This window comes from Gracilinanus agilis, chromosome 2 (genome assembly GCF_016433145.1).
Source record: "Gracilinanus agilis isolate LMUSP501 chromosome 2, AgileGrace, whole genome shotgun sequence".
Classification (NCBI taxonomy): Eukaryota; Metazoa; Chordata; class Mammalia; order Didelphimorphia; family Didelphidae; genus Gracilinanus; species Gracilinanus agilis.
The window spans coordinates 219,352,947-219,373,614 of record NC_058131.1 but is presented as its reverse complement, the minus strand read 5'-3'; the positions used below and the strand labels follow the sequence as shown (position 1 = coordinate 219,373,614).

Below are 20,668 nucleotides of genomic sequence, written 5' to 3'. Positions count from 1 at the left end.
ATATATATATATATATATATATCTAATAATGAAATAAACAGTAAAAACTCCTAATATATTTCTTATATTCTACCCATTTTCTCTTCTGTAGTGGTAGTAAGGAATGGAGGATCATAGCATAGGATATATAACTGAAATCCTTTGCAAGCAGTCTATTAACATAAGCATGTCTTTAAAACATCTTTATTACTTAAAGATAGCAAACAGTTTAACTCTGATGCCAAAATTTCCTAAAATTGGTGACACCAACTATCAGAATAATTTCCATTATGACCAAAGCATCAGAAATAATGGTCTCATATCACATTGCCAGTGAATGAGTGAAATGGTTCCCTCCCCTTTATTCCACCAAGGTTGGACTATACTAATTTCTGGAATTCCTTCCAGGCTTTGCAAGGTAACCTTGGCTGTCATGAGTGTCATTATTCAGCATAAATGTTCCTTTATAATTGCCAAGCATTTCCATTATCAAATCCTGTGCCAGAGTTATAGACAGAACTGGTAGTGCTTTTTCCCTGAATGAAATTTAAGATGCATCAAATGGAAAAAATGTACTCATGTAAATGCCTGGAATGTACCAGTTGCCTTGCTCTAGAAACAACTCATCATTTTTATAATACACCATCTTGAATTTTAATTACGTAAAAATTGAAATTGAAATTCAATATGCCTTGGCTTTTTTGAATGACTTTTCTTACTTCAGAAAATCAAATGTTCTTCAATAACTGTGATTCAAATGCATACTTCTCTTTTCCATTAATGTTATAATCCTAAAGGTTAACAAAAGTCAATATTGAGACTTCTTTTAAAAACCAGTTAATAGGGGCTGCTAGGTGGCACAGTGGATAGAGTGCCAGGCCTGGAGTCAGGAGCACCTGGGTTCAAATCTGGCTTCAGACTTCCTAGTTGTATGACCCTAGGCAAATCACTTAACCTTGTTGGCCTAGCCCTGGCCCATCTTTCTTAGGCTTGTTACTAAGGCAGAAAGTAAGGGTTTAAAAAAATCAATTAAAACAGTTCAGTTTAACAATAGCAGTTACCTAGATGCTAATGGAAATTAAAATTCCTCAGACCACTAAGTTATTTGGCTGAATTAAACTAGAGATAGAAGGAGGTGATGGGAGTTGAAGAGCTTTAAGAACAGAGAAACAAGGGTGTTCAAAGCAAGTAAAGGTTAGAATGGATAAATAGTTTATGAGCCAGGCATTAGACTTGCTGGGAGGTGGGGAGGAAGGAAGAATGATTTAAATGTCTACAGATAACAGGAACAAGGATTTGGATAGGATGGAATAAATTTTAAAGGAGAGGTGATTTTTGAATGATAGTGACAAAGAGAAGGTCTGAAAATGGCAATGAGAAACACAAAATATGTCAACTCTTCCTCCTAGCCTTTTTCTATCTAGGAATTTGGGAGGAGAAATAGTAAGTCTTACAAGATATGGGATGACCTCAGGAGAAAAGCAAGTTTCAGGGAGTACTTGTAGGTATGTATATGTATATATGTATTATCTCTCTCTCAAAATATATATATATATAATATGAATATGTATATATGCATACATATACATATGCATAAATGTAAACCATCTACATAATCTTGACAGTTAAAATCATGTGAATTTATGAGGTTTCCAAGATCACAAGGGGAGAAAGAAAAGAGGGTCTATTATTAGAATCTTGGAAAACATATGAGAGTCAAAAGAGAAGTGAGACAATTCAGAAAAGAACCAAGAGAGGAGAGTCCTTAAAGCTCAGAGAGGAGAAAGTATCCAGGAAAAGATGGTCAGCAATACCAGGGCAGCACAAAGATCAAGAAAGTTGAGGCTGAGAAACAGTTATTAAATTGGGCAATTAAGAGATCACTGGCAACTGGAGAGAGCAGTTTCAGCTGAGTGATAAGGTCAAAAAATAGATTGCAAAGAGCTGACAAGTGAGTTTAGGTAAGTTTTTCAAGAGTTTGGCTAAGAAATGGAAAAGAAATATAGTATGATAACTTGATGGAATGGCAGAGTCTAGTAAAATTCTAGGGTGGTTTTTTTTAAGTGATAGATTTCATCATGTTTGAAGGCAGAAGAGAAGAAACAGAGAAAGAGAGATAACACGAGAGAATGTATCTATTTAAGAGAGATTAAGATTGAGAATCCAATCCCCTGGACAGACTGGGAGTGTTTGGGACCAAAAGCATGTATCAAGATGTCTGCCTCTGAGAATGGAGAATGAACATTACTTTGTCAGGGCCTGGGAGAAAGTAAGAAGAGAGTGGGAGATAATGCCAAAGAATTCTAAGATAAAAAGGGAAAAGAGGGAGCTCATGTTGAAGGGCCTCAATATTTTCAGTAAAGAGGTGAGATGCTTAATTGAGAGAAAGAGAGTAGGAGAAGATGTGGGAAGCTTTGGAAAAGCTTCTGTGTGGTGTGAGACAGGGAGTTAATTAGGGAGAAATAAAAGGACTGGCTTGCTGCACCAAAGAGCCCAACTGAGATTGAATAACATGAATTTTCAATATGCCCCATCAGCCTGGTTGTGAGATTTCTTCTAGCTGCATTCAGCCACTTGTAAGTAAGAGTAGAGGAGGTGGATGGTAGGCCTCATTCAGGAATACAGTCTGCCAAAAGATAAGTGTCAGCAGGACAAGAGGGAAAGAGATTAAAAAACAAAAAATAGAACTGACATGACAAACTATGGGGCTAAGATGCAAAAGGGAAGAAAGTGAATTAATAGCAGAAATAATGAATGACTCAAAAAAGTAGAGAGAAGGGGAAAAGGGAGGGATGGGGAAGTGAACCAGCATTTTTATAGCACTTACTCTGTGCCAGGCATTTTATCATCTCATTTGATCTACACAACTCTGCAAGGTAGATGCTGTTATTCTCCCCATTTTATGATTGAGGAAACTGAGGCAAATAGATTAAGTAAATTACTCAGGAATGCAAAGCTAGATAGTGTCTGAGGCTAGATATAAACTCAGATCTTCCTGACTCCAAGCTCTGTGCTCTATATACCGTGCCACTCTAGCTCTATCCAAGAGCAGCTTGCAAGGATATAGCAGGGCAACATTAAGACAGATGAAGAACTCTCTTTTCCAGAAAAATGGATAGAAACAAATACACAGCAACTTACATAAGGACAAGAGTGGGCTTATCAGGAAGGGTGGGCCAAGGGAGTGGGCACAAAGATCCATAAAAGGACCCACTTTCCCAGTGTGGCAGAGTGGAGGAACTAAATATCTAGATGAAAGTAAAGAGGAGATTTAGGAGAGATAATGCACAGAGAGAACTGGAATGAATAGGTGGTTATGGTCAGAAAGGGGAATGACAGTTTTTTAATTTAGGAAAGAGAATGCTTTGCAGTTGAGGTGGAGTGAAGGAGTAGATCATAAGATTTAAAGAGGCTAAAGCATTGGATTAGCAAATTTGAGAGAGCATCTATATAAATATTAAATTTCTCTAGTATGAAAACAAAAGTTGGGTGGGGGAGAAGAAGATGATGACCCAAGTGCTGAACTCTGAAAAAAGTGGGAAAATAGCCGGGGGGTCAGTATACTAAAACAAAAAATTGGGATGAATGAAAAATTTTGTTTGAGTGGACTTTGAAAAAGGGTTACTGAAAATAAATTTTGAAGGAAGTGGCAGTGAGGAGCAAGATATTCCAGTCTCTAGCCAGGACTAATATTATATAGGGGATGTGAGAGAAAATATAATCATTGCTTAAGAGAATAAGGATTCAGAATTGTCAACTGGAGAATGGCTGAACAAAATATAGTATAGGAACATAATGGAATACCATAAGAAATAGAACATACAGTTTTCAGAGGAACATGAAAAGTAGCATATGAAAAGATAAGAATGAAGTAAGCAGAACCCAAAAAAACAACATATACAAAGAATAAAGCACTGTAAACAATCACACACACACAAAGGCAAAGCTATGCACATAATTATGCCTGTTCTTGGAGCCAGAGATGAAGAAATGAATCTTCCTTCTTTTATTGAGAGGAACAGGTAATTATGGATGTAAAATGTTGCATGTTCTATGAAACACTGTTGCTTTAGTTGGCTGGCTTTGACCTCTTCTCTTCTTTGTGGATCATACTCTATACTAGGTGTTAAAAAGATACAACTACAAAGAAATAATCCCCCCTCTCAAGGAGGTTACATTCAATTGGAGAAGAAAACATGCATACACTTATATATCTACTGGATAAATAAAATGTAATAAGACACAAAGTAGCTAAAGAAAGAAGGCACTAACAGTTAAAAGGATGAGTAAAGACTTTATGTAAGAGGTATTGCTTTAGTTGCATCTTGAAAAAAAAAAGAGGGACTCCAAGAAGCAGAGCTAAGGAAAGAGTACATTCAAATATGGAGGATGACCAGTGCAAAGGAGACAGGAAGAAGATGAGGACATGCTTCCCTACTAACTGAATGAGAGACGTATACTTCCTTCCCTCTTCACCAGGGCAAAGAACAGTCAGTGTAATTACACAGCAGTCACCTTTATATTACTGCTTTTTCTTGGCATTATTATAGTCATTATATATGTTATTTTCCTGGTTCCCGCTCAAATCCCTCTTACATACAGCTGCCAAAGTAATTTTCTTTAAGCATAGATATGATCATGTCAGTCCCCTATTCAAACTTCAGTGGCTCCACACTGTCTCTAGTATAAACTATAAATTCCTCTGTTTGGCTTTTAAAGCCCTCCATAACCTGACCCCAATCTATCTCTCTAACCTCATTATATATTACTTCCTTTCTGCACCCTATGATCCAGCCAAATGTCCCTTTTCTTTGTTCCCCGTAGCCAAGACTCTATTTCCAGGCCCCATGTCTTTGCACTAACTTTCCTGATGCCTGGAATATACACCCTCCTCACTTCTAACTCAGACATTCATAAAATCATATAATCTGGCAGCTGGAAGGGACCTCAGCAGTAGCCCACTCCAACATATGCACAAAAGAAATCCCCATTATAACATAAATGATCATTGGTCTTATGGTCATTACTTAATGTCATCCAAGAAGGGGGGTACCTGAAATTTTTTGAGGTATCTCATTTAATTTTTGAACAGCTCTGAATGTTAGAATGTTGACATCAAGCAGAAATTATTCTCTTTGTACTTTCCTCCCACTGTTCCTGGTTTCCTACCTTGGGGTCAAAAAGAAGAAATCTAATGCTTCCTCCATATTTGAAGACAAAATTGTATGTCTTCTTTCATCCCTATCCCTCCTACCCCTGAAAGTTTTCTCTTCTCCAGGCAATTCAGGTCCACAAACATTTATTAATCACCTGCTATGTATAAAGATCTATGCTAGGCACTAGGGATGCAGAAACAAAAACTAAAGTCTCTGGTTTTAAGAGGCTTACATTCTGGTTTAAGTTTAACAATAATAGCCTAATTAGTAAACTGATTGTATCTGTGCTAGCATTCTGGTCCATACCTCTAAGTACATTTAAGCAGCAGGTGAAATTCTTACTTTGTATTATCACTTAACACATCAAAAGTGAGTTGCTTTGGCCTAGCAAAGTGTTGAGCAATGTTGTTTATTAGCCTTTGACTTAAATGAAACTAAAAAACTGTATTGTTTAAACCAGTGATTCCCAAAGTGGGCGCTACCGCCCCCTGATGGGTGCTGCAGTGATCCAGGGAGGTGGTGATGGCCACAGGTGCATTTATCTTTCCTATTAATTGCTATTAAAATTTGTTTTTAATTAATTTCCAGGAGGCTACGTAATATTTTTTCTGGAAAGGGAGTGGTAGGCCAAAAAAGTTTGGGAACCACTGGTATAAACTATGCTATGTGAGAGAACAAGTAGCTTATAACACCAATCAATAACACATCTTGCTATATGTTACAGATGGAAAATGATTTAGGCCAAGAAATTATTAAGGTAAGTAGAATATTGAATACTACATTTGGGAACCTGAATGTCACTTTAAATGATCCTAAGCTTCTCTCTGTGAAAAAAATTATTTGTTTTTAATACAATATTCTTCCAATGATACTCAGTGGTTGAAATGATGAATTACCACAATTTCCAAAAAATTAAAATTGCTAGTGACCCAAAGGGAAATGCATGGCAGGCATAAAGCTATGCTACATTATCAATGCCATACTATAAACAAAAAACAACACAAAAGATATTAACAAAGATATGTAAGGACAGAAAAAAGCAGGAAACATAAGCAAATTATAACAAATAAATAGCCTGATTGTTGAAATGATAGCTGCATAATGTTTGGAGATCAACTAGAGGGCCCACAGAATGTGGAAAACACATATCCCTTTGCCCCCATCAAGAATTTATGAGAGTATAGAGACATAAATCACACAAGATAAAAAGTTATGATGGATTTGGGGACAAGCTGCTAATATTAGATACTTCCAAAGTCTATAAATTTGTAATGCAGCATAATTATGAATTTGTACTTAATGTTTCTCCATTTCAGTTGTAGAATATTTACATGAATGAGAAAACTACTGCTTTGGTTTCTTACACCAATTATATATGTCTTAATATCAATTTTTAAAAATGAGATAATCAGAAAATAAATGGGCAAATTCAGGACTTACCCCCTTTTCAGAGAGGTTCAAGGTGAGCAAATGCAAAGTTCTGGTATGGGATGATTTCCAATCTACTGGCATTACATTACCATAATTATCTGTTAATGCATTCCAAATCCTTGAAAAAAGAAGAAAACTATGATCAATATAAGTTAAAATTCTACAAGATTTTTTAAATTGAATATTACAATAGAAGAATGGGATTTAGAAGTAGAAGGAACACAAGACATTATCTGGGCCAGTTGTACCATTTTATAAATTAGGAAAATCAAAAGCAGAGAAGTCAAGGGAATTTCCCAAAGCTATACAAAAACTAAGTAGCAAACACAGGATTTGAACCTAACTCTTCAGTGTAGAAAAAAAGAAATCCTGAGGAGTAAGAATGAAATGGAAGTTTTGGGAAAAGTAGCAATAGAAAAGATAAGGTACATTTGTCAAGAAAAAGGCAGAATGATAACTCAAATAAATTTGAGATAACAGAGTTCTGAAGAAAAATAATATGGTACAATATTAGCACAAATTCAATTTCTTACCTGTTTTTAGTTTCTATAAACGGCATATCCTAATAATAACAACTGACATGATATACCTTTCAAGTTTGCAAAATACTTTATATATTTTATTTATCTTATTTAATCCTCACAACAGCCTTCTGAGGTAGGTACTGCAAGTATTATTATCTACATCTTACAGATAAGGAAACTAAGGCTCTCAGAAAATAAGCGGCTTGGCTATGGTCTCAGAGTTAGAGATAGGATTTGTAATCATGTCTCTCAAATGAGTAAAATCCTGGGTTCTTTACCCTGTTTCCAACTTATGTGCAGAGATATATTTTTCAACTCTGATTTCCAAACCTGTAAACTTTGTCAGAACAACGCATGATCATTCTGCCTACTGAAAAGGTTTGGTGTCTTCTGTAGAAATTTATTCTGTAACTGAGGTAAAGATAGAAATATGAGGAAAAAGAAGTATTCATGATAAAGGTACAAAATGTTAGGTAAAGAAAAGACTGATAGAAACTTTCATTTCCTCCTTCATTGTAGAAAATGATAGTGGAAAAGGAATAAGTTGGCCATAAATTTTACAGCTCACATCTACTGCAGTACCTCATTTTCAACTAGCAATATAAATTGGAAAGTAACTGCATCAGAAAACATTAAGAGGCAGTGGAGGGGGGGAAAAGTCTTAAAGCAGTTTGGTGAGAAACAGAAGTAAGCAAAGTTATCCTAAAAGTGCAGACAGTCCTCACTTTATATAAATGGATTCTATATAAAACTATTTTTATATAATGTGAATTTGTCCCTACCTACCCACTTCACTTAGCCTATATAACAAAGGCATTCACAAAAAATAACCTTCACGAAAGTCATAAAATGTACTAAAATGCATGATATAAACAGAATTATGAAGTGAAAGATAAAGTTAAGGATAAAGTATGCAAGGTTATATAGAGTAAAGTTAACATTGTTGTGCAGTATGTTGTCCCTTCCCCACTCACTGCACTCAGCTTTCATCACTGATGGTTGGCTATACTATTGAGGGATATCTGGATAGTGACTCTCCTTTTTTTCCTCATAATTCTGACAACAGCAAGCAGTATTAACCTTCAACTACTCTTTGGACTTTAAAAAATCTTAAAGTATTTGGATCCATTTTTTCAATACAAGAAAAAATTCACTCAAATGTTGAAATGCTTCTGCCAACCATTTTGTTGTGAACTATTTTGGTTTGACCTCAGTTTCTGCAGCTTCTCTTTCTTTCACGGTCTTTGGGGCTAGCAACTCAATCAGATCCTCATTCAAAAGTTCTTTCAGAATCCCTTATATAAGGACGAATTTATGTAAATCAAGAACTGCCTGTATATAAGGATAAACTGGAGGACAACAAACATTGTGAAAAATGGAAGAGATACATGAAAACTTTTTACAACAAACCCTTTTCACTAGCAAAGACTGTGAATCTATGACTTTAGACTCAAAAATCTGACGAAAAAAAGATGAGAAGAGCAACTGGACTAGACTAAAAAGAAAAAGGAAATAATTTGTGGAGCATAATAAGATCAATTCTCAAGATATATAAATTAAGGGAAGCCATCAAAAGAATAAAAATCACACCCTCAAACTTACTACCCCCAAAAAGTTTTCAGAGAGAACATCAGTAACTATCAACCTACTTGCCTACAAAGGCCTTTGTGGTTTTCCCCAGTAAACCCTATGGAAGGCATTGTTCAGTTTTTGTCTGTCTTCCTTAGTGACTAGCACAATTCTTGGTACTTAGTAAATACTTGCTGAATTTATTATTATATATGCATGTGCATCTGTGTGTGTACATATACACTCACACATATACTATATATACATAGATAGTAAAAAAACTATATTAGAAATTTAGAGATATGAACTATTTGCCCCCTTTTGCTACTAATCAACTGTGGGACTTCAAGCAAATCACTTAATAATACATATTTTTATAATACTTTAAGGTTTGAAAAAGTATTTTCCTCACAACCCACTTGGGCACAGGGATGTGAGGATTACTGAGAATAAGTAATCATTTTGATAGGGTTTCATTTTATGACAGCAATGGTCATGAGCATGTAGGCATACACAGGGTTGACAGAACATTTGACCCAAGACTAGATGAAACCAGACTGGTCAGATTTCCCCACCTTATGTTAATTCTGTTAAGGCAATCAGTTAAGTACTGGATTTTATCCCATGTTTCATTTCTCTCTTTTGCTATGATTTTAATACTGAAATTTTGAAGGACAGGTATTACTCCAAGGAAATGTATATAAATTACAACTCTCAGAGAACTCAATAGAACTGAAAGCACACCTACAAATATAGTAGGGATGAAATACTGCTTTAAAAAGACCTAATCATTCTTTAGAAAATGAGCAAAGACCTTCAGAATAACTTTGCAACTGAATAAGTTGTTATTAAGTCTGCTAAAGTGTAGCACAGTCCTCTTCAAAATGTAGTAGTTAAAGATGTAGCTTAAAAAATCAGTTTATAATGAATTGTCAAGTCAAGAAGCATTTAAGTACCTACTATGTGTTGGGCACTATGCTATCACTGGTGACACAAAGCAAAGAAAAAGCCAGTACCTACCCTCAAAAACCTTACAATCTACTAAGGGAGACAACAAGCAAATAAATACATACATAAAAAGCTAAGTATAGAATAAATGAGAAATAATTAATGGAGAAAAGGCACTAGAATTAAGAAGAATTGGGAAGGGCTCTTGTAGAAGGAACATAAATTGGGACTTTTAGGAAATTAGTAGGTGGAAATGAACAGGGGAAGTATTCCAGGTATGCAGAACAGATGGAGAAAATGCCCAGAGCTGAGAGATGGAGTGCCAGGATTGTGGAACACCAAGCAGGCCAGTGTCAATGGATCAAAGAATTCATAGGAGCATATAAAGTGTAAGAAGATTGGAAAGACAGGCAGTGGAGCTAGTTTGTGAAAGGCTTTATATACAAATGAGAGTTCATATTTGATCTTAAAGGTGATGGGAAGCCTGTGAAATTATTGGGTAAAGAGGACAACATGGTCAGACCCATGCTTCTAGAAAGTCAGTTTGTCACCTGAGTAGAGAATGAACTAGAGAGGGGGGTGGCTGGGAGATCAACTAACAGTATATTGCAATAGGCCAGATATGAAGCGATAAAGACCTACAACAGACTAGTTAAAATGTCATAGGAAAGAAGGAGGTGTATGAAAGTTAGGTTACAAATGTAGAATCAGTGGTAAGATTGAGCAACAAATTGGATATGGGCAGTAAAAGAAAGTGTGGAACCCATACATCACCTAGGTTGCAAGGCTAGGCAGTTGGAAGAATAGAAATATCCCTCACAGTAAGAGGAAAGTTGAAAAGAGAAAAGGTCTTAAAAGAAAAGTAATGAGTTCAGTTTTAGACATCTTGAATTTAAGGTTTCTATGAGGCATCCAATTTAAGATGTAAGTGTGTTGGACCATAGGTGGTTAGAAGAGAGAAAGTAGATCTGAGAATCATCAGCAAAGAAATAATCACTGAATCCATTGGAAGTTTACAAAATATTTACCAAAATATTTGGAAGATTTTCTTCCACTGAGCCTATACATGTCCTCAGTGAGGGAACACTGAACTCTGAAAAATAAAGGGTAAAGTAAGTTCAGGTTTAAGATTTAGTAGCTTAAATAACTCTCTTGATTTAAACTCCATTGAAAATCTATGAGATTAAATTAAGGGACAGATTTGGAAAAATGAAATCTTTATCAAAGATATACTCAAACAAGCAACATTACAAAAATGTGGTTTGATAATGAAGAATATTAAAATATGTGCTAAAATCTTGTGAGCTCATGAAAACAAATATCATAAGCAAAATGGCATATATTAGAAGTTTAAGTTATATTTTTAAGTTTATTGTAAAAGTCAATAAATTTAATTATATTTCTTTACCCAAAGTAATTCATATACTACTGTAGCACAAATATAATTGTGCTTATTTATGGAGATATTAAGCTAGAAGGCTAATGAGAAAGGATATTAAGAGAGAATTCAGTCAGGACTCAAGCTCTATCACCCCTGCCTTTAGGTAATTTCATTTTAAATGAAAGGAGTAAAATAGAGAATATCTAAGAATCCTCTAGGCTCAGATGCACACTGTTGGTTAAGCACCTCACTAGCCAAGTTATTTCAGAAAAAGAAGCAAACTGCAAAGCCTCCTCTTAGATGAAATCTAAGGCTAAGTTCCCAAAGAAAATTTGGCATATGACATAATTATATAAAAACAAAAGTTAGATGGAAAGCTATAGAGGTTAGTCAGAAATAAATGAGATGATATTTAATAAAAGAAAGACAGGAAAAAGAAATACCACACAAATTAACTACACAAAGTCCAAAGAATAACATGAATATGCCTCCCCCTCCCCACTCTTGCCAAAAAATAATGGATATTTGAGTTAGCATTGTAGTGCTTAGTATGTGTATGTGAGGCATACTGTAAAAGTGAAAATTGGGAAAAGCCATCTAGAAGTGTATATATTTCTATGGACATGGGAAATGTATTAAAACTACATTTCCCGTGATCCAACTGGTTTCCGTTTCCGGGTCTTTGGGCTTGGGGAGGCTGATGTCTTGACGCAGGGAAGAGCTTAAATCTCCTGGGTTAGGAGGGAGTGGTCTCTTTGCGAGTAGGCTCTTGGCCAGGAAACAGGAGACAGTAATGGAGGCGGCAGTTTTGAATGCTTACAAGCGCGTGGTCTGATAACTTTATCTATAACCATGGCTTTAATTAAATTACTAATTTATATATTTATACAAGCCTTTATCATTTTTCATATTAACAATACATATTTAAAATATATGTAAACACACATATATATATTCTCAAAAGCAAGCCTGATACTAAGATATAAAAATGAGAGTAAAGAATTAAAGATATTGAAAAGTAATATTATTACTACTGTGAGCATGGATTATACATGTGAAGAAAGAAGGGCATTGAATGAGTAATCAAAAATGCAGATAATTCCAAAATAATACCTGGCTTTGGGATTCACTTTGATTCACCAAGAATCTCACAATTGAATATTTTCCCCACACATCTCCTTTCCTATTTTCTCCATTTCTTCTATTCTTCAGCTCTCTAACTGATACCATGGCTCAAAGAAGTGTCATGGCCCTGAGATTTCTCAGCTTGCTATCCGTCTAATATTCTACTTAAAGATTTTTCAATATTCCCCAGAGTGACATAACTCAGAACTGGTCAAGGATTCATTAAAATGATATGACTAATATTTGGAAAGTTCTCAGAGTCAGAAATGAGCAACTATGAGAAAATAAAAAGGGACTGGGAACAATGTGCCTATAGAGACAACCAAAGAAAAATTTAACCTTCCAAGTATGTGATAGAATAATGACAATGCCTCTGTCTCTGTTAAGGACAGTACAATTGGAACCAAAATGATTCAGATTCACTATAAGGGGAAAAATCTAAATATTATCAGTCAATAGATATTTAATAAACATTTTTTAATACCTGCTACATGCCAGGCTAGGCATTGAGGGTACAAAGACAAAATGAAACAATACTTATCATAAGGGAGTTTATGTTGACTAGAAGATACAAGGTATAAACAGACAAATACAAGGTAATTTCATTAATGAAAGAACACTAACCTCTGGGCCATTTAGGGTGGAGGAAGGGGACAAGGACAGAAGGACAACATTCCAGGCATAGTAGCCAAAGATATCCACATAGATGAAAGCTAAAACACTAAGTTCAGGGAACAGCTAATAGGCCTGTTTTGGCTGAAACATAAAGTAAAGGGCGGTGATATAAAATAATTCTAGAAAAGTAGGTGGGAGCCAGACTGTTCAGAGTTGAGATGCCAGGCTGAATTTACATTTCATTCTAGTGACAACAGGGTGCAAGTAAAGTTTTCAATCAAGGTAAAAATACAGTTAGAACTATGTATTAGGAATATTAATTTGGTAGCTATGTGAAGGATAAATTGGAAAAGAACAGAGACTAGAAGCAGGGAAATGAATCAGAAGGTCATCAGGGAAGAAGAAATAACAGCTTGAACTACAAGGTAGTTATGTGGGTGGGAAAGATATAAATTATGTTTTGGAAGGATATTATGCACAGATGTAACCAAACTATATCAGTTATAGGATTAAAGACAGAGCTAAATGGAAATTAGAAGTCAGTGAGTACAACTCCTACATTATCAAGGTGAGAAAACCAAGGACTAGAGAAGTTATGACAGGATCTTAAGGTCACACAATTTAATTAGTTAAGAGGCAAAAACAGAATTTAAAACCCAGGTCACTGACTCCAAATCCAATTGTCTTTCTACTATTCCAGCTGTATATATATCCATGCCCCACTGACTTCTTTGGAGTAATCCTCTCCATAAATACATAAATAACACTTTTTAAACATTTATAGAAAGCTTTTTACAACAATATAAAAGAAGAGAGAAAAGATACTTTCCCTTGAGCACTGGTCAATGACTTTTGCTCTTGGTGCCATCTTCTATTCCCCCCGCCTTTTTTTTTTTTTTACATATCATCTTAAACCACTTAGTACCCCAACCTCTACCTATGAATAATTCTTCTAACTACTATGATAGTGAAAACAGTTTTTGAGAGTTACAAATATCATTTTTTCATATAGGAATGTAAACAAATTGACCTTACTGAAGCCCTTAAAATTTTTTTCCCTCTCTTTCTTGTTTACCTTTTCATGTTTCTCTTGATTTTTGTATTTGGACAACAAATTTTCCATTTAGTTTGGGTCTTTTCTTTACAAATTCTTGGAAATCTTCCATTTTGTTAAATGCCCATACTTTTCCCTGGAAGTATATAGTCAGTTTTGATGGGTAGGTGATCCTTGGTTGTAGACCCAATTCACTTGCTTTTCTGAATATCATATTCCAAGCCTTGCAGTCCTTTAGCGTGGAAGCTGCCAGATCCTATGTAATCCTGACTGGGGCTTCTTGATATCTAAATTGTCTTTTTCTGGCTTCTTGCAATATTTTCTCCTTGGCTTGGAAGCTCTTGAATTTGGCAATTACATTTCTGGGGGTTGTCTTTTGAATATTTAATATAGAGGGTGATCTATGGACTCTTTCAATGTCAATTTTATCCTCTTATTCAAAAATATCAGAGCAATTTTCTTGGGTAATTTCTTGTAATATGATGTCAAAACTGTTTTTTTCTAGGTTTTAAGATACACCTATGATTTTCAAATTGTTCTCTCCTGGATCTGTTTTCCAGGTCAGTTTTCTTCTCAATGAGATATTTCATGTTTCCTTCTATTTTATCATTCTTTTGACTTTGCTTTATTAATTCTTGCTGTCTTGTGAAATCATTAGCTTCTACTTGCCCAATTCTAGTTTTTAAAAACTGGTTTTCAGCTATGATCTTTTGATTTTCCTTTCAGTTTGATCTAACCTGCTTTTCATGGCTTCCAGCAGATTAATCCTGGTCTCCAATTTGCTTATTATTACATGTGATTTCCATGCCTCTTTTTCCAAGTGGGAGATTCTGTATTTTAAACTCTTATTTTCCTTTTTATCCCATTGTTCCTCCATCTTTCTTGCTTGGTTCTTGAACTCCAATTTGAATTCCTCAAGAACTTATGACCAAGTTCCATTTTGTTTTAAAGTTTGGATATGTTTGCGTATTTGTCACTTTTTGCTGTCGCCTCTGTACTCTGCTTCTTTTCTACATAGAAGTTATCCAATGTCAAAGGCTTTCTCTATTGTATCTTTTTTTTTGGGGGGGGGCGTATTTGTGGATTATAGTTCTTGGGTGTTGGTGGCCATTGCTATGTTTTATCTTCCTTTCTCAGGCAGAAGTCTGAGTGAGGAGGGCAGGCAGCACTTGCAGAGTGGTTTTGCCCTGAGGATATTTTTCGAGACTCAAGGTGTCTCCTGTAGGCAGCTCATCTCTGCACTATCTCTGCTATAGCACTCAGTGGGTCCCAAGTCTCGCTGCCAAGGCTTTGCACTGTCCTCAGGGGTAAGACTGTGGTGCCCTCAGCCAGCTGCCAAGAATTTAGAGATTGCCTTGGCCTTCATTCTGACTCTAGCACGGTAGGTGGCGTGGGGGGGGGGGCGTGGGGGGGACAATCAGCTCACACTTTGGTAGGTGTACTTTTACTCCCTTATAGCATGGAAATGTCCAGACCCTGCTACCTTCAAGGCTACGCCTTATGGTAAAGCCTCTTTCCTCATATGATTTTGATTTTTGTCCTTTTGAGATGCTTTGTTGTGATCAGTAGGAAGAGTCATAAAGTTCCTTCTACCCTGCTTCCATCTTAGCCCAGAAGTCTCAAATTTTACTAATTAAGTGTAGGTATGTACATAAGCACACATACTCTTCTCATCCAAACATTCATGCTGACCATGTGACTGTTAATGTTAGCTACTTTGATTCTGTCCAGCAATTGAAACTTGTTGAACTTCTGTGCTTCAGATTTTTAAAAACCATGATCCAGATCACAGGTAAAATTTTACTTATCTTAGGAACTCTTGCCCTGGGGCTCAATGACCTTGTTTACTGATTGAGTAAATGTAAAACAGCCCACTCTAACCAACTAGGACTGACTCTAGATCAAACTGACTGATGCTGTGACTCTTCAGACAAAAATTCTTTTCCTGGGCCACCACTTAGCTATATGTATTGTCTTCCCCAATTAGTTAAGGTCCTTGAGGGGTAGAATATTCTCTCTCTTTTTTCTTTTAATTTGTATCCCCAAAGATTAGGAAAAATACCTGGTACACAGTAAAAACTTAAAATTAACAGTTTAAATACTTTTTTTACTGATATATATATATATATATATACTTTAATACTTTAACATAAAATAACCTAGCAATGTGAACATGCCCTCAAACTCAAACTGTTCTTTGTCCTCACCATAACTTCTCATCTCTAAACCAGGGGTCGGCAACCTTTTTGGCCGTGAGAGCCATAAACACCACATTTTTTAAAATGGAATTTCGTGAGAGCCGTACAGTGCTCACAGTGCATGCTCCTGTAACAGTGCGTGCTCCTGTAACAGCGCCTGAAAAAAAATTGACTTTATGGATCCTGCAGAAAGAGCCATACATTGCCGACCCCTGCTCTAAACCCTCAGTTCTTTTCAAAGCCATCACTCCTGTATTGACTACACTCTTATCCTTTCTCCCATCCTACTTCAGCTCTATACTGTTCTTTTCTTTGGAGTCCCCTGCCACTTTATCCTATTGCTTGTTGTTGCCCTGCCAAGTCTTAGCTTCAATTACTCCCATCATCCACTGTTTCCACCAACTACTGGCATTTTTACTACTCACATGCTGACAAATGAAGTTGATAAAAAATCATAAAACCAGAATAGCTGGGTTCACTACAAATTTATGATATAAAACTCAGACCTCACTGCTAAAATGCAATCATTTTACACTTCTCTAATTGACTCACTATCCTATTCACCACAGCTGTTTGTCCAAACCTTTTCATTTCTTCTCAAACCTCTCTTTTCCCTACCCTCTGAGCTGAGAATCTTGCCTCATATTTCACTTAAAATATCAAGGCCATTTACTGCGAGCTCCCTTTTCTCTTGTCACTCCCCTTGCCTTGATTCCTATCTTTTATGAATAGATGGTCTTTCTACTTTGCCCAAGCAAACTCCTCTACATGCACAAATGACCTTATTCCTACTTGTCTTCTGTAGCAGATTGCCCCCTTTATCATTCTTACTCTCTCACTTATATTTAATCCTTCCTTGTCTACTGGCTGCTTCTCTTTTGGCTATAAACATGCTCATGTCTGCTCCATCCTCAAAAACCTTCAATTAAGCTATCCATCACTGCTAGCAATCATCTCATATCTCCTTTTTGTGGCTAACCTCTTTGAGAAAGCTATCTATAATCAACATCTCTACTTTTTCTTCTCATTTTCTTAATTATCTTAGCTAGCTTCCAACTTTTTCTTCATTTTACCAAAATTGCTCATTCTAAAATTACCAAGTGTCAAAATTGCCCCCAATCAATAAACTCCATTAAGCTCCCTATAACCTACAAGATCAAATATATAAACCACTGTTTGCCATTCAAAACCCTTCATAAGCTTCTCCCCTCTATCTAGTTTTTATACTTTATTCCCTCCTACATATTCTTTAATCCAGTAACACGAGTCTATTACCGTTTCTTGAATAAAACACTCCATCTCCCAAATCCAGGCATTTTTATTTGCTCTCCTGCCACAATTTGAATTCTCTCCCTCATTATCTCAACCTCCTGGTTTCTCTAGTTTCCATTAAGACCCATCTAAAATCCTAACTCCTACAAGAAGCCTTTCCTGATCCCCTCTTAATGCTATCTTCCTTCTACTGTGTATTTCCAATTCAACCTGTGTGTATTGGTTGCACATACTTGTTTGCATGCTTGTTCTTCATTAAACTATGAACTCTTTGGGAACACCTTTTACAGTTTTTTGGAACCCTGATGCTTAGTATAGTATAGTCACAAATGTTTATTGACTGACTAACCAACTACCTATAAAACCAAATCCCTACAGTCTTTAGTAGATAGTTTCATGAGTTGCTTTGAGCAATAACAAAAAAACATTTTACATGGTGGACAATCTTCCAGGATAAATCTCTAGGAACTTCAATAGGTCCTTGAATGACTGAAAGTAAGTATAATAAGGCTGGAGTACTATGAGCCTTATAACTTAATAGGACCTGCCACACTTTGTTTTCTCCAAGAAACTTTCAACATCTGGTCAAACGTGTGTGTATATATGTTGAGAATATTAACTTTGATGGATGAATTTGGTTGCCTTCATCACATGAAAAAGCACTGGAACAGAATTTTTGTGGAAGATGTGTGTGTGTGTGTGTGTGTGTGTGTGTGTGTGTGTGTGTGTGTATACATATACTCAACTGGAAAAGCATTTATTTCCTAAGCCCCTATTTTGTGTAAGGAACTAAGTGAAAGACATGGATGAGTAGGCATGTATGTTTAAAGTTATAAACATAGATCTATAAATAAATATATATTTTATATATTGTGAATATTTGTATGTAGGGAGTGCGATAATAAAAGAAGCAACATAATATTCTGAAGAGAGTTGGGAATACCAGGGTTTCGCATTTGACTGACATACTGGTTACTGATAAGTCATTTAACCTCCCAGCTCCCATGCACTTCTCTAAGACTGAATTGCTGAATATTTTATGAACAAAATTAGTACAGGGGTTTCCCTCACCAGGTCTTCCAGGCTTCTAAGTTGGCTCTCTATTGCCTAGTCCCAAGCTGTGCTTGTATATGTATACATATACATATACCTATGGCATCTAGGTACTGTGGTAAATAGTGTCCTGGAGTCAGGAAAACTTGAGTTCAAATCCATCCTCTGAAATCTACTTGCTGTGTCACCCTGGGCAAGTCACTCTCTCTGTCTGCCTCAATTTCTTCATCTGTAAAATGAGTTGGAGAAGGAAATGGCAAATCATTCCAATGTCTTTTGCCAAGAAAATCCCAAATAGAGTCACAAAGAGTCAGAATAATCATCTGAAAATGACTGAACAACAAAAATATAAAACTATATAATGAGACATTCAAATCAAGTCCCTTATTACTTCCCAAGATATAAATATTAGAAATGTTTACAAATAACTCCATTCAAGTATTCCTATCAAGTCCTGACTAATTTCTCCCTTTTATCATGAATCCCTGATTTTTAGCATTAGGAAAAGCAGGGATTTCACTATCCAAAAAAAAAACAAAAAAAACACACACACAGAATGAGAATGTTAGATTTGAAGACCTAGTAGTAAAAAGATTCTATCTGACCCTGGGCCTACTGGGTGGGAAGAGGGTGAGGAGCTGTCATGAGGTAGGAGGGGTCTGAGGAAGGCGTGGTTTGGGGAGCCAAGGAAAGGCGGGGCCACGAGACCTAAGGGGGAGGGGGAGCCGGAGAAGAAGGGGGAGGAATGGGCTGCAAGTCTCTCACTTGGGGAGCAGCAGAGGGAGTGTGGGAGAGCCGCACACGGAGCCGCGGTCATAGGCCTATGACAGGGAGCGGGGAGGGGGAGAGGCGCCCGCCCGGTTCCCTGAGCCCGACCCCAGCTGCACTCACTCATCCTCCTGCAGGAGGCTCCGCTCGGTGATTGGCCTCACTGCCGCCCTCGGAGACTCTGTGTCCGGACTGGAGGGGCGGAAACACAGGCTCAGCTTCTCCTCCAGACCGCACGCTAGCGCTGAGAAGCCGACGCCTCCCTCATCGTCCAGCGCCCTGGCCCCGGAGTTGCGGTTCTCTTGGTCCAGGCGGCCCCCGGCCGGCTCCTGGAACTCATAGAAATCCTGCCAGTCCCCGTCAGCCGCCATCACTGTCCGGCCAGGCCCGTGGCGTTCCGCCCCGCCCCCTCGCGGCCTGCCCCGCCCCCTGAGCGACCTCGCTTCCCAGGCCCCGCCCCCTCCAGGCTCCTCTGCTGAGGTTGATCCAGTCTGACTCTGTCCTTGTTCCCAGAGGGGATACCCAAGCTCGGCTGATTTCCGTCATCTGAGCCCTCTCCTTTAGGAATGCGTTTCTTCTACTCTTTCCTTTGAAAAGAATAACTAATGACAAGCTAATGTAGCCCAAATGTTGTCCAAAAGAAGAGAACTGTTAGTAAAGTTGTATTTTAATTTGGACAGTCAGGGTCTCATAATATCCCAAGTCTATGAAAGAATGAAGAAATGAATGAATGAATAACATTTATTATTAAGCACTTACTATCTTACTATGCACTTTCCTAAGCAGTGGAGGCACAAATATAGGAAAGCAAGACAGTTCCTGTTCTCAAGGAGCTCATATCTGGATAAGGATATAAACACATATAAGTTTCACCTGCATGTCCCATGGTCCTTAACAGTAATTAATTCTACTGATAATCCTGTCTCTGATATCAAACCATTTGATAATGTCAAGGACTTTGGTCGTGAGAATTTTTTTTTTCCTTCGGGACCTATGACTGATGGGTAGGTAAGGGCTCCTGCACACAGCTCCTAAAGAAGCAGATGCCAGATCACGTTTCCACAAAAGTTGCTTCTCGGGATTATGGCTTCAGAAAATGGATTAGAATTAGGACCAGTGGGCTACGGATTGAAAATTGCTGCCATTCCTAGACTTTATCTGGATAATTGTTGCAGTTTGTTAGCATTCTGGTGATGATGATATAGTGGGCCCTTTCTCCATAACGATTGATCCTCCCAAAGATGGCTTTAGATCCTAGGCTGTAAGCAGGGCTAGTGGTCTTGTGAGCATTACTATTCCCAAATCTTTTAGGTTCAGGATTATGGGCTATTTATATTAGTGTCTAAATGGAAGTTGTGAGTGGATTAACTTTCCAGCTATATATCACTTCTTTTCTCTATTAAGACACCTTGCTATTTTAGCTAAACTGACTTTCCTTCCCCACAGGTGAAATGTCCTCAGAGGACAATTAGAGTAACTTTCATTTTTACTGAGGACTAGGGAGATTAAATAATTTTACCAAGGTCACACAAGTGACTAGCATGAGATCAAATTTGAACCCAAATCTTCTCATTCCAACGTTGTCATTCTTTACA

General features: G+C 37.0%; 1 protein-coding gene across 2 annotated transcripts in view; it reads right to left on the bottom strand.

Moving 5' to 3' along the window:
* FEZ2 (fasciculation and elongation protein zeta 2) overlaps positions 1-19,460 on the bottom strand; it is a 57,427-nt gene extending 37,967 nt beyond the window's left edge. For both annotated transcript variants that reach the window (XM_044663655.1, XM_044663656.1), the window contains exons 1-2: positions 19,197-19,460; positions 6,576-6,684 (exon numbers count right to left, since the gene is read on the bottom strand). In XM_044663655.1, the coding sequence (XP_044519590.1) occupies positions 6,576-6,684; positions 19,197-19,444 (357 nt within the window). In that variant the 5' untranslated portion in view covers positions 19,445-19,460. The remainder of the gene's footprint in view (positions 1-6,575; positions 6,685-19,196) is intronic.
* Positions 19,461-20,668: the final 1,208 nt, after the last annotated feature.